Source organism: Ptiloglossa arizonensis, chromosome 3 (assembly GCF_051014685.1).
Source record: "Ptiloglossa arizonensis isolate GNS036 chromosome 3, iyPtiAriz1_principal, whole genome shotgun sequence".
Taxonomy (NCBI): domain Eukaryota; kingdom Metazoa; phylum Arthropoda; class Insecta; order Hymenoptera; family Colletidae; genus Ptiloglossa; species Ptiloglossa arizonensis.
The window spans coordinates 9,165,491-9,190,302 of record NC_135050.1 but is presented as its reverse complement, the minus strand read 5'-3'; the positions used below and the strand labels follow the sequence as shown (position 1 = coordinate 9,190,302).

General features: G+C 36.1%; 1 protein-coding gene across 10 annotated transcripts in view; it reads left to right on the top strand.

The window, feature by feature from the left end:
* Window positions 1-24,812, top strand: part of LOC143144634 (E3 ubiquitin-protein ligase RNF220) — a 255,843-nt gene that overhangs the window by 65,695 nt on the left and 165,336 nt on the right. For 7 of the 10 annotated variants that reach the window (XR_012991474.1, XM_076307246.1, XM_076307241.1 and 4 more), the window contains one exon: window positions 12,714-12,851. The exons of the other annotated variants lie outside the window; for them this stretch is intronic. Coding sequence is in view for 6 of the 7 variants with exons in the window: in XM_076307246.1 (XP_076163361.1) it covers window positions 12,714-12,851 (138 nt within the window). In the remaining variant the exon portion in view is untranslated. The remainder of the gene's footprint in view (window positions 1-12,713; window positions 12,852-24,812) is intronic. 10 annotated transcript variants of the gene reach the window in all.

Sequence of the window (24,812 nt, the reverse complement as noted above, 5' to 3'; positions counted from 1 at the left end):
ATATGGGTGGTGTGTCTGAGAAAGTGGTGATTTTATGTGTAAATATAAATCGAAAACATGGAATGAACTTCTTTTGTACGATGCTTCGTTTTCGAGAGAATCGACTTTGAAATTGTCACTGGAAGTCTTTAATAAATGTTCTGTTTTACAATCTGGTACGGATATAGAAATTCCAAATGCCTTTATTTATTCGAAAGTAATGTAAACTGTACAATTCTACCATTCATATCGTAGCAGTTGGAAATAATACTATATGGGTGGTGTGTTTGAGAAAGTGGTGATTTTATGTGTAAATATAAATCGAAAACATGGAATGAACTTCTTTTGTACGATGCTTCGTTTTCGAGAAAATCGATTTTGAAATTGTTTTGGAGCATGTGCACGTTTTACTTACATTCGATTTAACCAAGTTAAATTGTACATAATGTAATAGAAATACTTTGGAATTGTAACTGACTTTAGACAAACACGATAGAAACGTATAAAGAGTTCTGTAAATTGAAACGTAACAATCAGTGGTCTGTATATTTTAAAAATCGATTCTTTCTTGGTAACGATGTCCTGTAAAAGAAGCGCTCTTCTATATTTTCGATTACATTCGACATTTTTCGATAAATAATAGAAACGAAGGTATCGATTTCAAAAGACTTAATTATCGAAATCGAAGTTCCATTTCGTTACGATAATAATATTCACCGTCGGTTGTCGAGTATTCGGTTAGTATTTTGATTGTTGATAATCGACGAACGTAATTATGAGAAAAAAATTCCAATTCCAGTCTTTAGACAAACACGATAGGATAAAGAGACTTATAAAGAGTTCCGTAAATTGAAACGTAATAATCAATACTCTATACATTTTAAAAATCGATCTTCTGGCAACGATGCCCTGTAAAAGAAGCGCTCTTCTATATTTCCGATTAAATTCTACATTGTTCGATAAATAATAGAAACGAAGGTATCGATTTCAAAAGACTTAATTATCGAAATCGAAGTTCCATTTCGTTACGATAATTATATTCACCGTCGGTCGTCGAGTAGTTTCGTGATTATTGATAATCGACGAACGTAATTGTAAGGAAAAAATTCCAATTGTTCCGTAAATATTTTGCGAGATGAAGTATTTCGTAACCGGGAGAGTTTAGAATACGTTGGGCCCGCGTACCGGTTAGAGAATGGAATAAATGGTATCTCGGTGAGGATCGTTTGTATCTGGTTGACCAGCGAGAAGAAACAGAGGATCGCGAGAAAGCGATTCGCAGAGCAGTATAATTTATTTAATTATATCGAATTCATGCTGAGAAGCGCGTGCCTGGAGTTCTCACGGTAGGACAATAAGGACATTCATTCGTCCCTTGACTCGGGCCACGGTGGCTCGGACAAGCGGTTTCTCTTAGGTCTTAATCGTTCGCCAGGGAATGCGCGTTTAATGCAAAAGAGGACACTGGCGGCTTGTGTTTGACTTTGCTTGTATTTTCTTCGGTTGTCGCCGCGACACCATGAAACTCACTTCACGAGCTGTACCACTGGGCTCTTTCGAGTTCCTCGGGCTCCAAACGATCTTGCGAAATTCTTCGAGCACCGTTTGACGCTAATGATACCCACTCTTCCCGCTGATGTTTTCGTTTATTTATCCCACCTGAACTACAGAAATTCGATTCTGTTCGGTATCTAATTCTAGGATAGCCGAGTTATTCTGGTTATGTAGAGCAACGACAGGGGTACAGGGAACACGAACGGTCGATTGATTAACGAAGGTATAGTTAAAGAGTTTACGGGAGCGACAATAGTGGAAACGATGTTTAATATTTCTTCTGAGCGTACAACGCGCGAAAATATTTGTTAAAGGTTCTGTTAATTTTGTATTTTTGGTGAATGACCAGGTTCAGGTGTTTCTCGAATTACAACAGGAAATATACAATTGATTATTTATTCGTTACAACGTTTCGACTGTTAAGTTCGAGTATACTTAGAAAGGATTATACTTCTAAGTAGTACGACCACGAAAATTATCCGAAACAGTAAAGGACACGGTATTTACCCTGTATACAGTTCCAAACCAAACAGCATCGTTAAAGGGCTAGAATTCACCGAGTAATGCGAATTTCAATATGGAACCATTTGTATTATATATTGTTTTCAAGACCTAAAATGATCAATTTATGTCGAAAAAGTTTTAGATTTCGTAAATTCCGTACTTTAAGAAGTATCGAGTAATTTCTAGTACAATATATTCGATCCATAAATGAGCCATTTAATAATTAATAATTTACTTTATGGATTTGCTTTGTGTTAATGTAGAATTTGAATTTGAATTTTCACTCAAACGCTTAATAAAATCAATAACCCAATTTATTTTATTCCGAAAATACCTATTAACGTTAATGAAGGTACTTTTCGTCTGGTCGTCCCATAAAGGGATCCATAAACATTTGAACATACGAACGAAATTAATTTATCGAGATCTGTCCCGTAAGAAATCAGTCGGTGCATTTTCTAAAGTTTGTCCAGTGTCGATTTAAAAGAAAGAAAGAAAGAAAGAAGTATATCGATACAATAATCCGCGTAGTATCTTTTATGTTATTTAATTCGGAAAGCGTAGGATGTCTACACGAATTTTTCTTACGTTCAGTTTGAACTGAAAAATATTTTCAATCATTTTGCCGAAACTCGTTTCAACGGCTGGTAGCAGACTGGGTATAAAGCATCGACGGACATTTTGTGGTTTGAATTGGTAGATCTATGTTTATGTATGCTTACATTGAGCCAAAAATTCGCATACTTAAATACGCGAAGACTTACGAAGTGTCCTAATATTTATACCGAAGAGAACCAAAACGATAGGGGCGATACGTTGTACGTATACAATGATGTCTGACGAGACTAAATACGTTTCAATTTTTTCAACAACGATCGAAACCTTTAAAAATGGATTGCATATGTTCAAACATAGACTACACCGTTCTTAATTCAAACACTAATGTCATTATTTAAACTACGCCGCCATTTGACTTTTCCTACACTCGTAATAGGATCTGATAATAAATATCCCTCTTGGTCCACAAATTTCAAAATATTTATCATTCCTCCAGTTTGGGCTAATAGTTGTAGAAAGAGGAATCTATGTTCAAACATGGTCTACACCGTTCTTAATTTAAACACTAATATCATTATTTAAACTACACTTGTGCCGCCATTTGACTTTTTCCTACACTCGTAATAGGATCTGATAATAAATATCCCTCTTGGTCCACAAATTTCAAAATATTTATCATTCCTCCAGTTTGGGCTAATAGTTGTAGAAAGAGGAATCTATGTTCAAACATGGACTACACCGTTCTTAATTTAAACACTAATGTCATTATTTAAACTACGCTTGTGCCGTCCTTTGACTTTTTCCTACACTCGTAATAGGATCTGACAATAAATATCCCTCTTGGTCCACAAATTTCAAAATATTTACCGTTCCTCCGGTTTGGGCTAATAGTTGTAGAAAGAGGAATCTATGTTCAAACATGGACTACACCGTTCTTAATTTAAACACTAATGTCATTATTTAAACTACGCTTGTGTCGTCCTTTGACTTTTTCCTACACTCGTAATAGGATCTGACAATAAATATCCCTCTTGGTCCATAAATTTCAAAATATTTACCATTCCTCCGGTTTGGGCTAATAGTTGTAGAAAGAGGAATCTATGTTCAAACATGGACTACACCGTTCTTAATTTAAACGCTAATATCATTATTTAAACTACACTTGTGCCGCCATTTGACTTTTTCCTACACTCGTAATAGAATCTGACAATAAATATCCCTCTTGGTCCATAAATTTCAAAATATTTATCATTCCTCCGGTTTGGGCTAATAGTTGTAGAAAGAGGAATCTATGTTCAAACATGGACTACACCGTTCTTAATTTAAACACTAATGTCATTATTTAAACTACGCTTGTGCCGCCATTTGACTTTTTCCTACACTCGTAATAGAATCTGACAATAAATATCCCTCTTGGTCCATAAATTTCAAAATATTTATCATTCCTCCGGTTTGGGCTAATAGTTGTAGAAAGAGGAATCTATGTTCAAACATGGACTACACCGTTCTTAATTTAAACACTAATGTCATTATTTAAACTACGCTTGTGCCGCCATTTGACTTTTTCCTACACTCGTGTTAGAATCTGATAATATATATCCCTTTTGGTCCACAAATTTCAAAATATTTACCGTTCCTCCGGTTTGGGCTAATAGTTGTAGAAAGAGGAATCTAGGGAAACTGTTTGGTTGAATGCTTACAGCCGGACGCGAAACCACACTTTACTCAATGGGGTATACACCGTTGGAAGACACATAGTAATAATACGCGAACAATATAGGTGACGTTAGGTACTGAACAGGTCGACACAACGAAGGGGTACCCTATTGCACACTCTGTATGAAATATCAACCACCGTGAAACTTGAACGCCCTGAGAAACTTCGAGCCATCTTCCGTCGACACTTGCTTTCGCTCGATCGCCAATCTGCTCGGTTGCCAGAAATTAGGAGGCCAGAAAATCTTGGGAATTTCTGTCAAATATCGAGGAAACTAGCTGACTAGAATCCACTTTAGCAACGGAGAGGAACAGGACTTGGATACGATATACGAATTGCGGGTTCCCCCCGGACTTGCCCCGACAATATTCACTAAACTATGCGCGAGTATATCAGATCCATCACTCTTGTTGCTTTATGAAAAAGTTGTAAAACTAATAAAGAATCGAGCCAACTTCTGGAATGTCGTCGTCCGACAGAGATTCGCAATATAGGGGGTTGGTCGATTCGTAAGAACCCACCCGTGTATCAAAACATTTTTAATTTATCACTATTTATATAGCGATCTACGGGGCATAATTTGGACTTTTTTGGGTTATATTCAAGTAACGAATTCAAAATCTTTTGTAATGAAACAATTTCATCGAATATTAGAAAACTGTGACGTCTTTAGACGTAGGAGTACAATGGAAGATTTTTGACGATTTCGATGACGTTTAATTGAAGCATAACTGGTACAAGAAATTGATTTTATACTCCTTTTTCTAGAAATTCATTTTTACCAATTTTAACAATCCATATGAATCGGTTGCGTAGAAACGATTTCTTTATTGTTGTCTAATTGTAAACTGCTGCACTCGCACACGAGGAAGTATCGAAGACCTAAAATAAGAAGAAAAAAAACTGCTACTAAGGGAACTAAGAAATGAAAGAATAAAAGTTGCGTTTAAAAATCTTTAATTGTATTCATCTGTTTTTACATTTTTCACGCACATGCTCTTGTCTGGCGTATCGATAAACGTGTGCGTGATGTACGTGTTGGTAGATCCTGTGCCCGTGATTGTTAAACTAATATTGAAACAGACGATTCGGGAACCGCCGCTATTTATGTCCCCGTTTGAACTGGCGGACTTCCGCCGTGGGATAATATGGTTAACCACGCTGGCCATTAGTCTTTCCACAATCGATACACGCCGGCTGTTACGGTGAAAATCGACGTCGATTATCATCCAGCAGCTTCGATGGCTCTCGTCTACCTTCTCTTCCTCACTTGACCATTCTAACTTTGAACCGAACAAAATATTAATATTCCACGACACGCCGAATTATAAGATTTTCAAAGACGGCCATTACTCGTTACACCTGTCTTAATTATACATTTCTGCGATACAGAGGATGATTCAGAAGCGAAGCTCTCATTTAGACGTACAACCAAATTTTATTTATTTATTTATTTCATTCAACTTCGAACCGAACGAAATATTAATATTCCACGACACGTCGATTTATAGGATTTTCAAAGACGGCCATTACTCGTTACACCTATCTTAATTATACATTTCTGCGATACAGAGGATGATTCAGAAGCGAAGCTCTCATGTAGACGTACAACCAAAAGAAAATATTCTATTTTAGTATCTATAAATAGTTTTTAAATAATCGACTATATCAAACGCCTAATCTTATACAATTGTGCTGTATTTGGTTATTTGTTCCAAATATTCCAATGCCAATTAAGAATGATTTTATTACGGATATTAAACAACATTGTTGTAGATGTAACTTTTATATTAATAAAGAAGAACCGTATGCAAAAATGCAAGAAACTGACGAATCTGCATAATTCTATTTTTTCGTTAGTATTGAACCGAGGATTAGGTTGAAAAACCTGCCCTTTCATTTTGCCTTCTCAATTGCATCTCATGTACTCGTGTTGTACTTGAACTTGTATTTTCTCTTCTTTCTCTGACGAGTAATATCGTTGAATGAAATAAATAAATAAATAAAATTTGAGTGTACGTCTACATGAGAGATGTACCTCTGTATCGCAGAAATGTATAATTAAGATAGGTGTAACGAGTAATATCCGTCTTTGAAAATCCTAACGATTCAAGATAAAAAGCAAAGAAAGAATATCCCTAAAAAACCAGCAAGGCTGACAAGTTCGAATTCAGAACGAATTTCATGAAATATCGACAACACCAAACAACCGTTTATTGAAATTTTCTGTTCCTCCGAAGCTCTAAAATAAGTATCTCTCCGACACCCCAACGATCGATACTACACTATTCTTATTGCACTTGTGCCGTAACTTCTGCGTTTCTTCGTTCTGATCTTACGCTTTCAGCTTTGAGTAGCAGGGTCTCACGCAAGTAACTCAACCAGCTAACTTGCCGCAACACAATCCACTCTCTAGTGCCACGTCCAAACGTCTCGTCTTCTACTACTTCTTCTGTTTTACAGTAACCGAGCCCCCTCTTTCCTCGATGCAGTAATTGCTCGTTCTTGCGAAAAAATCACTTCGTGTCTTCGCACATGTACATCTTAACGTTCGATGTACGGATCGTGCGGATCGTCGATGCGAAACGATACGTTAAAATTTCGAACAGGGACGATCAATTTCAAAATTCTCGCAAAGATTTACAATTCGCCGATACTGCGAAAGAGCAGGTTGACGAACTTCTTGCATTTTCATTGTTGAACCGAACAAAATATTAATATTCCACGACACTTCGAATTATAGGATTTTCAAAGACGGGCATTAGAGATACATCTCTCGTGTAGACATACACTCCAATTTTATTTATTTATTTCAATCATATTATTCGTCAGAGAAAGAAGAGAAAATACAAGTTTACAAAATACAAGAAGGGCATTACTCGTTACACCTATTTTAATTATACATTTCTGTGATACAGAGGTACATCTCTCGTGTAGACGTACACTCAAAGTTTATTTATTTATTTCAACGATATTATTCGTCAGAGAAAGAAGAGAAAATACAAGACAGTCATTACTCGTTACATCTCTCTTAATTATACATTTCTGCGATACAGAGATACATCTCTCGTGTAGACGTACACTCAAATTTTCTTTATTTATTTCAACGATATTATTCGTCAGAGAAAGAAGAGAAAATACAAATTCAAGTCCAACACGAGTACGTGACATGCAACGAAGAAAGCAAAATGAAAGGGCCAGGAAGTTAGAAATCGAGTCAGTTGAAAATTGAAGGGTTACGCTAACCGAACGTTTCGTCGTATAAAACTTACGTCGAACTGGTCTTTCGGACTGTGCCCGATGCAACGATTACCGGCAACAATGTTCTCGCATTCCACAAGAAAGTCTCGAATGACGAGTCATCTCACGGTAGATCGATGACGACAGGCCCGTCTACGTGAATGAAGAAGAGGGAGATAGAGGTGGGGTAGAAGAACAAGGGAAACAACGGGAAACAGGAGACCGCCTAACATGGCGCATGAAACGATTCCGAAGCATGCGATTGTTGCGCATCATGATCACGGCAGCTGACAGTCGATCCTGCGATCTTAATCTGGTCAACATACTCGCAGGAAGGGAAAGAACTGCTAGAACGAAGGGAGAAGAGACGAGAAGGGGAGAAGAACCAAGAGGAAGGAGAAGGTGGAGAAGGTGGAGATGGAGGAGGAGGAGGAGGAGGAAAAAATCGGTAGCTCGTCGATTGAGAGGACGGGAATCCGTCTGTCGGTTTATAGAGCTGAGAGACCGGATCAAGAAGCCTTGAATAATTCATCGAGAAAGCGAGTCTCGCTGGTTTAGCTTCGGCGCAAGGACTGACGTTGTTCCATGCCTGTTTGCACTGTTAGTTGATTCGCTTTCTACACTACCTCACCTCAGTTATTTCTGACACCCTGGTATCACCCTGCTCGTCCGTTTCGTGTTTCAACGGTGGCTTCTACATGATACATCGAACCTTTCATGACAGAGCAAGAGTAATTTTCGGTCCGGCGAATACACGTACGGAGTCTATCGTACGCAATACGAGAGTTTCACGGTACTCGGTGGAATTATTTTCATTTGCCAATGAAATTTTCCTCGGATAAGTGGGGAGCATCGTTTCGTTCGAGAAATTGATATTTTTGTTTAATTCCCAGTTGGAACCAGACGTTCTTGTAGAGATTTGTGAATTTTATATAACATGGGTGATTTTTAAGTGGTTCTGGAATATCGAGGTCAGGTGTCCAGATTCAGGTTATATTCTCGCTTTTGTGGTTCGAATCTTCTGCGTTCGTGTAGCGGATTGTTAATTGTTATCCGAATGTTACATGCGGGTCGGTGAGGTGGACCTATTTTCATTGCAAGGTACCATTGCAACCTATTCACGAGTAATTTTAAAGTAATCAATTCTTGATCGAGTAATCGTTGATTTCTTTTCTTTCCGATTCACGTTGCAGCGAGACACTACTCGATAAGAATGTTTCGTTGTATCATAAATTTGTCTTTTTTTGGTCGTGGATCTGGTTTTTCTTCATTTTGCGCGAGTGTTGTCGCTTTTCTTTTGCAACTCTGCTTTTTCATTTGCCATTATACTTTGGTGGGAATGTACCCGAGCGACGATTATATGTTTGTCATCGACGATGAGTTCCTTGTATGTTTTCAATGATTTCATATCTGTCTTTGCCAGTTAATTTCGTTACGGAATTTGTCACAATTGTGGAGTCTGTATAAACAACGTGATATTGAAAAATACTTATATCTATATATAAATTTAACATCTTCTAAGATTGTAACACTGTTTTGTGTTCTCGATGCGTCGGTATGTACAATATATGCGCTGTTATGGGCTCCGTAGTTTGCATTTAGTTCAGAAATTTAGATTTATGCGCTTAACATACTTTCTTAATTTTTGAATCGGAGAACAATAGAACATTGTGTATCGTAATTTCTTGGTGACTTTCTAAATAGCGACATCTCCTTTTTATAGGGATAATTAGGACTGATTCGTTCTAAGTATTTACAAGCAGCGACGTAAATACTAATCAGGTAGCAGTGAGGTCGGTCGATAAATAATTATCAGGTAGAACTACGTTATATAATTTATTAGTTGGACAAAATCTGTTCTTCACTTCGTAGCAGCAGGTGGGTTAAACGTACCGAGTATGTGATCGAGTGTAGAAGCTATATTTTGGAATGGGGAGTTAATAGAACTGACTATTATTCTAAGCGGATTCCCTAATTTATGTACTTTGGATAGGCCATAAGCTCTACATAGATTGTTAGTTGCGTTAGTAAAGTTGTTCGTTTTCCTTGTTCACTTTTGTACGTCTGGTAAGTAAAATATTCGAAAAACATAATTTTTTCTCTCTGTAACGGTCGATATTCTCGATGCATCTGGTCTTGTAAAATTTAACAAGGCCTATGAGTCACAGCGCAAATGTAGAATGTGTTTCTTTTATTAAAAAGAGTTGACGGAGAAAAATTATCCGATACCTTGATTTGGAAAAAGTCAACGAAGGTCACTTTTGCAACAAACTTTTTTTCGTGTATATTCACCTATTCAGAGGTCTAGAATCATCCCCTGATTGTCAAAATACAACATTCGTATACACTCTATTTTTTCTCTATCAGCACTTCCTAATAAAAAAAACATTCTACATTTTCACTGTGACTCGCAGATCATATCGAATTTCTATATACATGTAATATTTATAGGTTAGTTTAGAATATAGTGTCCTACATCATCCTAAAATTATTGAACGACATTGTAGATTCTATCCGACTAAGAATTGGTACTTTTTTTTAATATCAAAATGCTTTCGCGCGAAAAATGTACCAGCTTTCGAAGAAACGAATTTTTAACGCGATATCTTGAAATTTCTTTATACCAAGAAAACCTCCCTGTCTCTTTCTCAGGCATCGGTTAAGCGTTTGCATTCGGGCAAGGGGGCAGGTAAAGAGAGGCGTCTTTTGAGGTTCTTTTCGCCGCCTAATTGTATCGGGTGTCTTAATCAGCGTGCAAGCTTCTAAAGTCAAAGGTTCTAAAGAGAAGACCAAGGAGGAAGAACCTCCATGTTCTGCATCTTAAAGACCGAATTTTAAAAGTATGTTAAACCTTCGACATTATATTCGATGCATTTATCCTCCCCGAACATGAATTTAGATTGTGGCTTAGGCATTGCGCCCTTCTACGGGATTGATCTGCGTAGGTTACGTTTCGGTCCTCACATCGTTTCTTCCTTATTTCTTCAGACAGTTTTCGTGGTAAAGTCAAATTGTACGCGAGACACGTAGCACTGAAACTATTTGAATATTGTTAGTCGAATATTAATCTATGAATTTCACTGCTGAAAGAAATCAATGGTAGGTAAAGCCTTTGAATTAATTTCACAATTAATTTTTTTCATAATTGTAATTAATTATTGTAACTATGAATAGACACAAATTGAGATAAGCATTGGAATTATATTTATCATTTATATTTTATTTGAAACACTGTGGGTTTGAAAATACAGAAATGAATATATAGAGTACACGACTAGATAGAACTCTCAAATGGAACTCGAAAATTAAATTTCTTCATCTCGATTGAGTAACTGATAAATACAAATTTACAGAGAAAGAATATTTTGTATAACAGAAACCTTTAATGTTTCTGATCAGTGTTCGTAACTAATAAGAGTGATTTTCTTCAAAAGAAATCGATTTTGTCAAATGCTTCTTTCTGATAGGGTTCATCTTTTAACCACTTAATTAGTTTCCTAAATTATAAATATTTGCAATGTAAAATGACATATGCATACAATAATACCTTACTATACAGCTCACTGCACAGTTTATTTCGTATGTTAAGTTTACCCAATTGATGTAGTAAAATCTCACGAAATACCAAACAATTCGAACATAAAACTTGTACTGCTCGTGTATATTATAACACCTGATGTTATAAACAAATTATCTTTACGTATTATTAAAATATGGACACGCGAAAAGATTCGTTTGTAGCTTTCATTTAGTGGATATGAATTTAAGCTGTGGGGTTGGATGAGATACACGAAGGGTCTCTAATAGTCAACCGTCCGCCACGTGCTGACTCAATACTAAAAACCAACATAAAGCGTTACGAATGCGCTATTATCTATATTAGATCGTAATAAGTAGACGCTTGTTCGTTTCTAAGAGCGTTAAATCGATAAAGGAATTCAGATCGGCACTCTTTCGAGTAATATTGTCATCGGTTCGTTTGATCCTGTTCGTTAATACCGATTCGGAGTTAAAATCCGTCTTATAAGCGTCCTGCAGATTTAATACTTGATACGAATATCGAATATTCTTTGTCGGAACGTTTAAGCACCTTGAAGTTTACTCGAGTGTACTTATAATCTAGAAACGTTAGTCACGGGGATTAATCTCGAGGAAATTGAGTTTTGAACACACAGACTTGAGAATCCTTTTTATAATCGAGTAGGTAAACATTATCGTACTATTTATAAACAATTGGAAACATTTCAATTTCCGTGTGCTTCGAGCGATCTTATTTAAATAACACTGAATTAGAGGAGTTTGTAATTTTCGTGAGGGAAACGTTTGAATAGAAATTTCAAATACTATTGTTTCTAAACACGATTAATGGATTTTCTTAATGAAAATAAATCCAAACAATGAGAAGTGAGTTTGTTATCCAAACGAAAGAAAAAACTTCGTTACTCGTTAAGTGGGAATTACTGCAGTTATTTATCCCTATATTAGGAATAAATATTTTACGAGCAAAGGTAGTTCGTACAATAGAAAAGAAATAACACGAATATACCAATGTCTTGAACAAATTTTACATTATCGGGAAGTTTTGATCCTACGGAATAAATTCAGTAGATAATATAATACAATACAAAATCGAAAGAACGTTACTCTGATCGTTTATTATCCATTATCCACTTTTCGCACGATGTGTTTTGCATTGCGTTCGATAAGTTACATTTTATTCTTCCATTTCGTGCCACGCATTTATAATACCACCGACCACATCCAATTACTTCATCTTTCGTTCGATCTACTTTTCCTTTCTTTCTTATACTTTCTACACCATGGGTGACGATTATCGTTCACCCAAACCCAAACCCTTTCTTCCGTTTCCTTGTTTTCTTTACAATTACTGTGTTTCTCGCTCCGTTAAAATCAATTGTAAACATAATCAATTGCCATGTGGATGACAACATAATCCACGATGGATAACATCAAACGTTTCACACCGAGGAAATATTTGTAAGGTTCTCCAACCGGGGTGGGCACGACCTTCTTCCTCGATCTTTCTAGAATTAATCGTTCGAAAGGAGAGAGTTTGCATGAACCTTGTATTAATCTGTATAATGTGTAATGTATTGTTAATGACGATGACTGATGACCGTTGTTATGTGGGTGATTCTAGTGGGGCCTGTGTTCGGGGGCCGATGCGGCGCGGAGGCGCTCGGGCTGGGGTTAGGGCTGTCGCTGGGCCCGGCCTACAGGTTCGCTCTGCCCCCGGGACTCGCTGCCAAGACCACCCGCTGCCTTGTATTCGACCAAGGTAGGCCTACCAGCCATCTTCATTACCGTCACGTACGATCCCAGATAGAACCGATCCGATCGACCAGCTACCTAACTGTTCCTATGACACGTTCACCCGCTCTTTCCAGATCTAAGATAGAGCATTCTTTTCCGCAGCGGTTCAACGATTGACATCGTTGGTGGAAGATCGGTTCCCGAACGATCACGATTCTATAGTAAACGGGGCTTCCGGGCAGGGTTCGATTCGTGGTTTATTGTTCCGTTCAATGAGTGATGATATTTTCCGATGTCCATCGGGAACACACTGAATACAGTGACAATAGGCTACCGATGAAAACACTTCCATTTACGTACTCAAAGATTCGTGGTATCGACAATGGATTGCGGCTGTGGAACATGTGCAAATTATATATATTTATATGCAGAAGTATGTAAAACATATGGAGGAGGTGTATATTCGGAAGAAACGAACGAAGATTAGTGGTAGACTATGAAAAATGTGCTCAAACGTATGCAGAAAGTAACATTGACACTTGTGAGTGTATACGTTGGGTACACGTGTAATATATTTTACGAACCGTCCAGTATTTTTGAGGCGTGAATGTGATATATTTACAATATGCGGTTCTAGAGGGGGGAGAAGAAGAAAAGGGGAGGGGGGTGATGGAGAGAGGAGGAGGGTGAAGGGAGAGGGAGAGGGGAGAGAAGAAGAAGCTAGGGGAGAAGGAGAAGGCAAAGGGAGAGATCGAGAGAACGAGATGGGGGGAGAGGAAGAGGTGGAAAAGAAGAGAGGGGACGAGGAGAGTCTCTCTGTGTGTGTATGTGTGTGTGTGTGCGCGCTACGAAGCGTCATTAAAATCTGATCGTCACACTTTGCTTGGTCCCCTTGTTACCGGTAACAGAAAATAAAATAAATGTCGCGTTTAATCTGTCCTTAACGATCGATTACCAGATTGGGCACAATCGTTTAACCGACGGTCGATACCAGGATCAGGTCACCGTACCGATCTATTAAGACGAGAATATCGATTGCTCTGTTCATTTCCGCAATTCCGAGGGCTTAGAATGGTCCATCGATCCCCGAAACCCAGCTACAAGATCGACTGCACGTTTGTACAGACTAAGCCAAAGAGCTATGCTCATCTTTGTGTCCACAAATCTAACAAAACCGATTATAAACAGGCTTGCACTTTCGTCAGCTGACTCCAGACCAGTATATATCGATGTTGCACTTTGTCTGACATTGTACGATACAAACGCAATCTGGATAGTTATGTATTTTATTGAGAAAATACGTATATAAAATAGCAAACAATGTTACGTTGCACTGTGGTATATCTATACCTAATATCGAATAGAAATATTTAGACGGAATTTTTAACAAATCTCTGTAAATTTAAATATGTAGGTATATTAAATAATATTTAATTTGTGTTCGAATTTGATCTTCTAACTGTTGCACTCGGTTAAACTGCAAGTTACGTTGCACTGCAGTATGTGTATGTCTAATATCGAATAGAAATATTTATATAGAATTTCTAATAAATCCCTGTAAATTTAAATATGTAGGTATATTAAATAATATTTAATTTGTGTTCGAATTTGACCTTCTAACTGTTGCACTCGAGTATGTATATTCAGCTGTTTAGATACCCAAATTAAAAACTACAACTGATGTTTTACTATAAACTTTTGGAATTTTATGGGAGAATCTGTCAAATTTTTCATTTCTTCGTTTAAGGTAATTGAAGAGAAATGGTCTACAAAATCGAAGATTCCAGAAATATTGTGCATTAAACTAGTCGGTTTGGGTATGAATTATCTTTTCTACAATATACACGGTGTGTCACAAAAATAACCGAACTATCTAAGAATAAAAGAAACTGGTGGCGACATCTATACGAAACTTATATCGTGGAGAATTGCATCTTTCGTTTTTTGAGGTTTTATGACAGTTGAATCGTTAGAAACAACGTTATAACATTTAGAGAGACAGTCTTCGTATACCGGTCAAAAAATGAACTTCAAAGACACAATATTAAATTTTGTTATAAACTTGGTAAAAGCTTCACCGAAACTTATCGATTGTTACAAAAAGTGTACAGTGGTAATTGTTTATCGCATATTCAAGCTCACCGGTGGTATAAACGATTTGAGGCGGTTTGGAAAAAACATTAACGACTATAATCGTTCAGATCGTCCAAGAACAAAAATCGTCGGAAAAAAATATTCAAAAATTGCGCGAAGCAATAAGAAATCAGCCAAAATCTTCGATACGATTATTGAAAAATGAATTGAGCTTATCAGAGGACTTTATTCATCGTATTTTATCCAAGAACCCAAGCTTTTGAAAGTTTATGCACGGTTTGTTCCGTACACGTCAACCGATAATCAAGAATTGAACCGTGTTGAACATTGCAAAGATCTGATTAAAACTGTCTTACTGGTGATGAAACTTGGTGTTTTCGATAAAATTCAAAAACAAAACGTCAAAGTACCGAATGGAAATCGCCAAAACAACCAACTTTGAAGAAATATCGTCTGTAGAAATTAAAAGTAAAGATAATGTTTATTTTTTTCTACGATTCAATCGGAATTATTCACAAGGAATTTGTTCCACCAGATCGTACAGTGAACGATGACTTCTACTTGACCATTATGAAGCGTTTATTAAAACAAATTTGCCATATTCGATCTCAATATCGCGAATCTGGCAGTTGGGCCCACCGTGCGGCGGTTGCAACTGCGTTTTTAGCACAAAAACAAATTACTATATTGCACCATTCACCATACTCGCCGGAGTTAGCACTGGCGTGATTATTTTTTGTTTCCACGACTGAAAATAACCATGAAAGAAAAACGTTACGATAACATTGCAGACATTCAAAACGCCGCACGGTGGTTCAAAGCTGGAAAAAAATTTCAATTTTTTTCACTGCAAAGGAAGGAGTTGTTATTAATAGAATTTCATAGTAGAATGGTCGAAGTATCGAAACCCGTAAAAATTTTCGAAAAATATTTTCAACTTACGCGAGAAATATTATATAATGTTGAAGTCGAAGTACAGAATGGATGCTACTTTTAACAAAAAAAAAACATAATATTAAGATTACAAGTAACTGACAAAATTTAGTAAAGAAAAGTGGTAATATTTTATTTGTATTCGCACAATGGAAATGTGTGATACACATTATATCAACTATATTATTATTGTTTTCAGTAGAACGCAAATTTACAGTAGAACGAATCTTTGATTGACTTTAATTAGATGTAACCTTTTTGTGACAATTTGCGTCAATGTCAGACTTAATTTTGATTGTTCAATGAACTTCAGAGTTCTGCAACAATTACTTTTATCGAATAGAAGAAGGTTATTTTTATTATTACTGTTACTTACTATTGCTATTATTTTTCTCCGTGTAATAATTATTTGTTTTCTAATTTAGAATATCCCTCGTGAAACCAACGAGAGCGAACATGTTCCGTTTGTTTCGTTGTAATCATTGCCACAATCGACGCACTGATTTTCATTCATCGTCTTCTATGAATGAATCTATCCCGAATTGTATGATATAGATGGACTATTTATCAGTGTCATTGCAATCGTCTTCTACATCATCACTGTAGGTTACAATTATGTATATCTACGTGTTATTAAAGCTTCTTTTACGCTAATGATGCAAACGTTTGCTCAAACAACAAAATGACACTCTTCCTTGTAACACTATTGATCGCGTTAGAAATTAAAATGCCAATTTTTATCCAAATTTTCTAGAGTTGCAATGTAAAATTCACAGATATACTCGATCAGTTTCATTTTAACGGAACAACACCAACGCATTGGAAAACACCTAATTGACCCATTTCTTCTTGAATTAAAAATAAAGTACTAATGATGCTACGTATTCGTTTTTAATATATAGTATATACATTTCATGAAAATAATTTGGAGGTGATTTTCCTAGTTTTGTAATGTTAGAACTGTATCTATATACTAGGTTGTTCAATAAGTTTCGTCGTTCGATCAAATTTATTGAACAGTATAGTACTAGGCTGCTCAATAAGTTTTGTCGTTCGATCGAATTTATTGAACAATATAGAACTAGGCTGCTCAATAAGTTTTGTGGTTCGTTAAACCTTATCGAACAGAACTGTTGAATGTAGTATTGTTCAATGTAGTACTGTTCAATAAATTTGATCGAACGACAAAACTTATCGAACAATCTATTATTCCAATGATGAGAAGACAAATATTTAAAATGAACATGTCAAGCGATTATAACAAGACTGATATTTTAACCATCTAATGCAAATGCTTTAACGAGAGCCATTATTACACAAATAAACGACAAACGTTTTATCCTATATAAATTTTCTTACACCATCTAGTATTTATTTATAATCAAAATTAAAAGACGTGTTTCTAATAATTGAGCTTTTCGATCAAAGAAATTCCATCTGAAATGCAAAGGCTAATATTCTGTTATTTTTATTTTCAACAGAATGCAGATGTATAGTTTGTATCTTTTTTATATTAAACATTAGCCCCTTTTAATCTGAGAACAACTTGGTTATCGATCGAAAACGTTAATTATTGTAAACACGTTTTCTGAATTTTCGGGGACGTGAAATTGTTCGATAAACGTATAAGGAACTAGAGAAGTCAGTTTCTCGGTCGTGCGTGTAAAAATTCGTTTCTGGTTTGAAAGAGATTGCTGGTGGAGAATGCTTGTTTCGAGAAGCTCTAAATTATGTATTCGTCAGTCTGGTGCATAGACGCACACAACACTTTGAGAGTGTAATCTCAAAGGTAAGAAGAGTAACTCGTTTCGTGGTTTCTCGCTCTCTTCGATCATCGTTGCGCCGAAACGGCGAGGATCTTACCAGGAACGGTGATATTATTTTTCATAAACGCGGCGTAAATGGCCGTTCCGTGTGATTGCATGGATCCTACGGGATGAACGCGTTCCTGGTTTCGCTTTAGTTGAAACGGAGAGGGTAATTCCAACGGTTCTGGAACACCCGTGTCTCTTTTTTATTCAACGTGATCGTGAACGCGTTCAACTGTAATAAATCGAACGTATTTAAAGACGGTAATAATTTAATCGCGTGGATAACTTCGGAACTAAGGAATAATTTGAAAAAGCCTCGTGTGAAATTTTATCGAGCCTTTTTTTTGCAAGTGTCGCTTCATTCACACTTTCCACAAATTCCTTCTTCGAGAAGACACTCTATCGACCATTTGTTGCACGCGTGAATAAATTGTTGAAAGTAAACAATACGTGATTGTAGTTGAAGAGTTAAGAGATGTCTTGGGAAGTGAACTTTACAGGAATTTTTTGTGCCAGGTTCTTGATCAGTCACTTGTATTTCTAAATAGACAGTTAAGTTTACATTTTCATATTATTCTTTGTCATAACCGTGATTTTACATGGTATAATAAATTCGATAGCAACAGAGACTCGTTCCATTAAAACGAACTGTCTATTACAGTTTAAAAACGTGTTTATCCATATGTAAATAATCAATGTAAAATAACTGTATGCAACGATAAGCTATTTCGGTAATTATTTAATTCAAAAGATACTAATCCGATGACCTTGACTAACACATACATATATTGTCAAGGGCACCTTTACGAAGAATCTTTTTCTCGAACAATCGACAATCGCCTTTAGTTTACGAGATATCTTCTCAATTTTGAATCCCGTGCATTAATTTTTACGAGTTAGGTTCAAAGTCGTCTAGTGTTCCTTTCGTCCACATCGAAGAAGAAAAACGTGCTGGCGTGTATAAACATGGTATTAAAATTCTTTTACACGGTCCCACGAGAGAAACGTATTAATTAATCACATCAAACCCTATCGTTCCAATACTTTCCTTTCGTATAGTTCGGGGAAGTGCAAATGATTTCTTCAAACAATTAATCGTTCGGTAAATTGAATTGTACAGGTCAAGGTTGACAACGGAGTATTTTCACTGTAAAAAATATTCACACAGCGAATCGAAACTGTAGGTTGGCAACCGGCGAGGCTCGCACTGCTAAGAAAATGCAAGAACCGAGACTTCCGGCCGGCTTGAATTCGTTTACTTTCTATTACTACCTTCTCATCGTGGGATAAGATCATTATGCCGGTCTCCCTCCCTTCTCTCGTTCCCCGTGTAACGTCTTGCATCGCCACCTTTTCGGCCAACATCCCTCCCCTACCTCCCATGGTCCACCCCATCCCGTTTGCTTTTCGCCTCTTCGTGCGACAGTAATTTTACTTAATTAAATTCCGTTCTTTCTGCCTTTGCTACGACCCCTCTGGCCGTGCCCGCCCTTCTATCGCCCAGTGAGGATCGTCACTGATTTTTCTCGGCTGTCTTCTCCTCCCGTCGGAGCTTCAAACGATTTTTCCACAATTTCGTGCTCGTCGGGGTAAGCTGAAAGCGTTGACAATACGAGACAGAAACTTCGTCCTCCTTCGCCGGTTAAGCAACGAATCGAACGTATACGAAACTCGTAATTACTTACTTAACTGCCCTTTCAGTGTTTTGCATTTTGAGGTTTGCCAGATCTGCTGGATGAACGCGTTAAATGAAACTTTTACCGCGATCCGTGCAGTAAAAATGCAGCAAACACCTATTCGTACGGTGCTGAGTTTTCAACAAAACTATTATTTACGACACATTTACCGTTACCTGTACATTCGATTCCCATGGTTTTACTTTGTCATCGTTCCACGTGAATGTGCACTCGATCCGAGATTAGTGTACAGGATGCGTGTAAGTAATACGTATAAGCGGCTAGGAGGTGATATCTTTTGAAAACGTTAAAAATGTTGTAAATGACGGCTAAGATACGATTCACCAAGCCACGTGTAATTTGTAGTGATATTTGCATATTACTGTGTTTGAAAAAGGACAAGAAAATGGATATTGTTAAGTATTATATTTATTAGTGACTATAAAATTGCTGTAACTGATTGCCTCGTTCTCGTGTGCATCCATCCGTGTCTAATCACAAACTGGTGGTTTTTCTCGAAGATCGAACTTTATTCAGAATTTTTCTTCGGATGAAGTACTTCTACTTCTTGAGAGTTTCTTTCCGATGTGTTTCTCAGATAGTTGATTGACGGTTAAAAAGATAAAGAGTTTTCTTACACTATCAAGTATTTATGTATAATTAAAATTAAAAGACTTGTTTGTAATTATTGAGCTTTTCGATCAAAGATTCCATCGAACATGCAAAGGCTAATATTCTTTTATTTTTATTTTCTACAGAATGCAGATGTATAGTTTGTATTTTTTCCAGATGGAACATTAGCCTCTTTTAATCTGAGATTAATTTAGTTATTGGTCGAAAAGGTTAATTATTGTAAACACGTATTCTGAATTTTTATTCCAAGAATGGAGTAACTCAAATTTGAGGAATGCAACTGTTCTCTGTAATAATCCAGAAATAAGAATAATACTATTAATCGATACAAGTATTTATTACAATTAAACGTTCTCGATTTGTGAGTTAAGATTTGCTTCGAAATAAAAACTACAACAAATACAAAGCAGAACGATTATTCTTACGGCTTTAACGAGGAACAAATTTAAAATCAGACGGTTAAGAAAATTTATTTCTTTTAAATGTTTTCTACGGTTATATGCAACTGATGGTAAATTTTCCATTACTTTTACTTTTGAAGCCTATCGACGAAAATTTCCCTCGAATTTAATTATTTTATGCTCTCTTAGGTAAAATTTTTTTATGCATATGTACACTATTTGTGTTGATACGTACTTTCAGGTTTGAACTACCGCTGCTAAAGAAATGCTGTCTTTGTGTTTCTTAACAATATTTTAGAAACACTGGCAACGTCGAGATGGTATTTTTTAAGTCTACTGTATCTTTCGTTAAAGATATAAAGAGATTACTATTTTCCCGACGTCGTAACAACCAAGGGGAGATTACGATACAAAAGCGTGGTAAATAAAATGTAGTCGCGTAGTGAATACTATCTCTGAATCGAAATAATCACGATATCTTGGAAAGAATAAAAAGAGTCGCGAAGTTGAAACTGCGAATGCCCGTTCGTGAGAAATACAATAAATATTCAGAAACTCCAAGGTATCCAAGACAAAACTTCAAAGTTTTGAAATGTAAAAGGTGGGGTAGTTAACATAGATCTGTAAGTAAACAGTGTCGAAATAATATACGCTTACTGGTTACAATATTAGTATGCAAAAACATATTTAAATTTGTGTCAAAAATTCTGTTTGAAACATACATACATTCCACATAAATACAATAATTTATAAACCGAAGGAATCAAAAAATGGAGCAATAACCCTCTTCAAAATATTCTCTGAATAATATCGAAAATCGATGAAAATCATGCTGGAATATTATTATTATCAATACCAGAGCAACGTGTAAGACGTGATGTGATGTGAGGTAGAAGTGGACAAAATTCTCATCTGAATATAAATTTTCTACAATGAAAAGAAAATAAGTAACTCAAGATCTGTCAATCGTTTAATAAGAATAACGATCTGAAGTATGAAATGAAATGATCGAAGTGACCGTTCAATGAAACAGATGTTCGAAATAATCGAATAAAACGTTGCCCATTTCCGAGGTAATAGACATCCTTGAACAATGGCGGTAATTTTGTAATATGTGCCGTGAATAACGGAAAATGTGAGCGGTGATTGTATGGATCAGCAATGATTTATACTAAACATCTAGCAATTGCGTACAGCAAGATGTCAGCGAAACCATAAACGAGGGAAAAATGTCTCTATAGAGAGTTTCGTTGGATAATGTTTGCGGGTACTCGTTAAGCGTCGTAAGAATCAAGGGGCAGAAGAGAAGGGTGGCTTGGCAAGGACTCAGGGGCTTTTTATTACTACTTCATCTGCAATTAACATTTATGGACGGCGACTGTCGGCTGGAAAAACTAATTAAATATTCCGTGGCACGTCGAATAGGGTTGCTCCTTTACTTACGACCTTGGCTGCCAGGAATAAGGAGCGTAAAGACGAAATAAAGAGATAAGAAGTGAAAATACTATTTAGGAGCGGCTTCTTTGATTAAATATTGCATAAATTCATTGTCGCTTGTGTGGATTCTGTAAATGAACGAAGTGAAATGTAATGGAAGGCTCAGCTGCCGTTTTTACCGACGCTGTGTACATAAATACGTCGTTAATTTTGTGCTTTACACCGTTGTTAATTGACATCCTAACTTTGTCACCAAAATGATTCTCGCTGTTTGTTGCAACAAGGTGCCAGACACGCGGCGAATACAACAGTTTGCTTCTACGTACCAAATGCAATTATTTAATAAAAATCTTCTCGATTTAATTCCAAAGACTGAATTGGAAAATAGATAAATTTATTGTTTGCTTATTTTGGTTTAAAAGCAATTTACAGGATATCTTGAAATAAGTCTCTAAATAACAGCTATACTGCTGATTTATACGATAAGGGTACAGATCAAATTTGTTCCATTTTTGTGGTAAAAGTTGATGGAATAAAAATGATATTTGTATTTGCTACAAGTTATTTCAAATTCGATTTGATTTCTTTCAGTTGCACGCTGCACTTTCTTGTTGACATTTGGTCGCATAAAAGAAGACATTCGAAAATGTGTAAAGAAATATTGTATATTCACAAATTTAAGAGTAAAGAAACTAAATTTACACCGATTCTTGATGCGAACCTTTTTAAACATTAAAATATGATTGACCACTTAGGATGGTACTTAATTTGCGATAGTGAGGTTTATAAATCATTGTAAATTATAGAGTATTTCCTGTCATGTTGTTACGATTTACTGTACCTCGCTCGCTCCTGTTTAATTATTCTGTTATTCTTCGATCTTGTTCTCAGTGTCTCCGAAAACGGTTTTGTGATTAATTAAAACAACAGTACTCGGTTAACAATCAATTTTTATCGAATTTTTATACTTTTGTACGAACGTAATCGGTGCAATATGATTTCTTTTACATCGTGCTACGATTCGCTTCAACCAAATATTGCAAAGAAATCCATTTTATTTTAAACATCCGTTTCTGTTTTACTGGCATATATTTTTTAAACCGATACTGTTTTTTACTTTTATTTGCACGTGCATAACGCGTGAATGACAATTGAGATCAATCTGAACGTCTGTAAAACACATTTACGCGTTGAATCACGCGTACGTGCTGTAATTTGTTATCCAATATTTTTAGTATATATACGATACAATGTATCACCAAAATGAATAGTTGTTTGTGTGGCTTTTTTCCATTGTGCAGTAAAATTGAATTGCAGATTAATTTCTTTCACCTCAGCAGTAAATAAAAATTATTGCCCCGATTGGAGGGTTCTTTTTTTTTTTTAACAATATAATATCATAATACTTTAACGTACAGCGTATAATCCCATAACAGGTTCTAAAACTAATTTTTCGTAAAAGCTACCGAAAATATCGCCCGTGTGATCTCATTACCGAGTTGTCCTTTCTATTAAACTATTATTATTGACATTTTTGAATAGCAAGTGAACGTTTCTTTCGATTATTTAAAACTTCGTTTATCTCTTTCACGTAAGCCACTACTTCAATGTGGCTGTAATTGCATAAATCGTGCGATTACACACTTTCGTTAAAATTTGCTCGACAACCTTAACAATTTATCATAACGATAAGCAAATGTTCAGTACCATTTCCTCGTGATTATTTCAATATCTCGGTCGAATGTTTTCCAACTTGTTAACGGAAAATTTCTCCACGCTGAAGGTAAATTATTTTGAAAAAAGTACAGGCTATTTGTTTCACTATCCGCAACTACATCTCTGTATGCAACAATATCAGAATACAAGTAAAAGAAACCAAAATTATGAACCATTAGTAACGTGAAAGAGATATTGAACGCATCGTAACACAAAACGAAATTGGATCCTTCGATGGGAGTTCACGTTCATCCCTTATTCGATCGATTTCAACATAGCTTTGTTTATTTTCAGTTATATAGACGAGTATAACGATATCACGGAAGAACAATATAATGGGAGAGGAGGAGCAAAATGATAAGAAAACATTAAGAAGATGAAAGAGTTACGGAGCACTCGTAACGTAAAACCGACACGAGGAGCTTTCACGGGGTTTATTATACAGTGTTAAATTTTTCGGCACGTGAAGATCGTTAATTAAATCGCTTTGCCGGCCGTCTTTCGCGAGAATCATTTTTGAGGGTCTCCCGCGGGCAGCGACCAGTCAGTTAGAGGAACACATAAGTTTTAACGGCTACTATGATGCTGTTTAATATCTTTTCTGTCTTTGAGTTACTCTCTTTTCTGGTACACCGGTCTTTTTCAGTCAAACACGTGCTTAGGTCGCAAGACTACATTATTCCTTAATTTGTGTACAAGTCGATGTAACTATATTTAGTATGCAATCTTAGTTTCGTGAGTTAATCAATACGTATTTCTTTGTAAAAGGTAACATTCGATTTGATACGTAAAAATATAAATACACACGAAATATGTACAAGAAGATGGGTAAAACCGTAACTTAAAGTAGCATAGAGAAAAATATACACTTATGTGGAAAAACATCATTGAATTTTCACAATGTACTTGAATAACAATACGCAAATACTTATGAATTTACCTGACCCGAGATCTGGATAAGTCTAGATAATTTTGAACTCCTAGATAAAAATTTCGAACGGCAAATGAAAGAAAGAACAATCTTTCATAAAAAATATTAGAATAAAAATTAGAATTTGAATTACAGAATGAAATACTTCACAATTGAAAAATAAGAATCTAACCGCGCAATTGATTTTCTTTGATTTGTTCGAGAGTGTACGAATCGAAGTTGATCATTGCATTAAGGAGTTCAATGAGCGGTTCGATGATGTTTGCTTCTGTGTGTCAACGTTGTCGACGAGTGAAGGGCATGAATTAGATGAAGGAAGATCAACTAGCAATAACTAAAGTATTTGCGTATTAT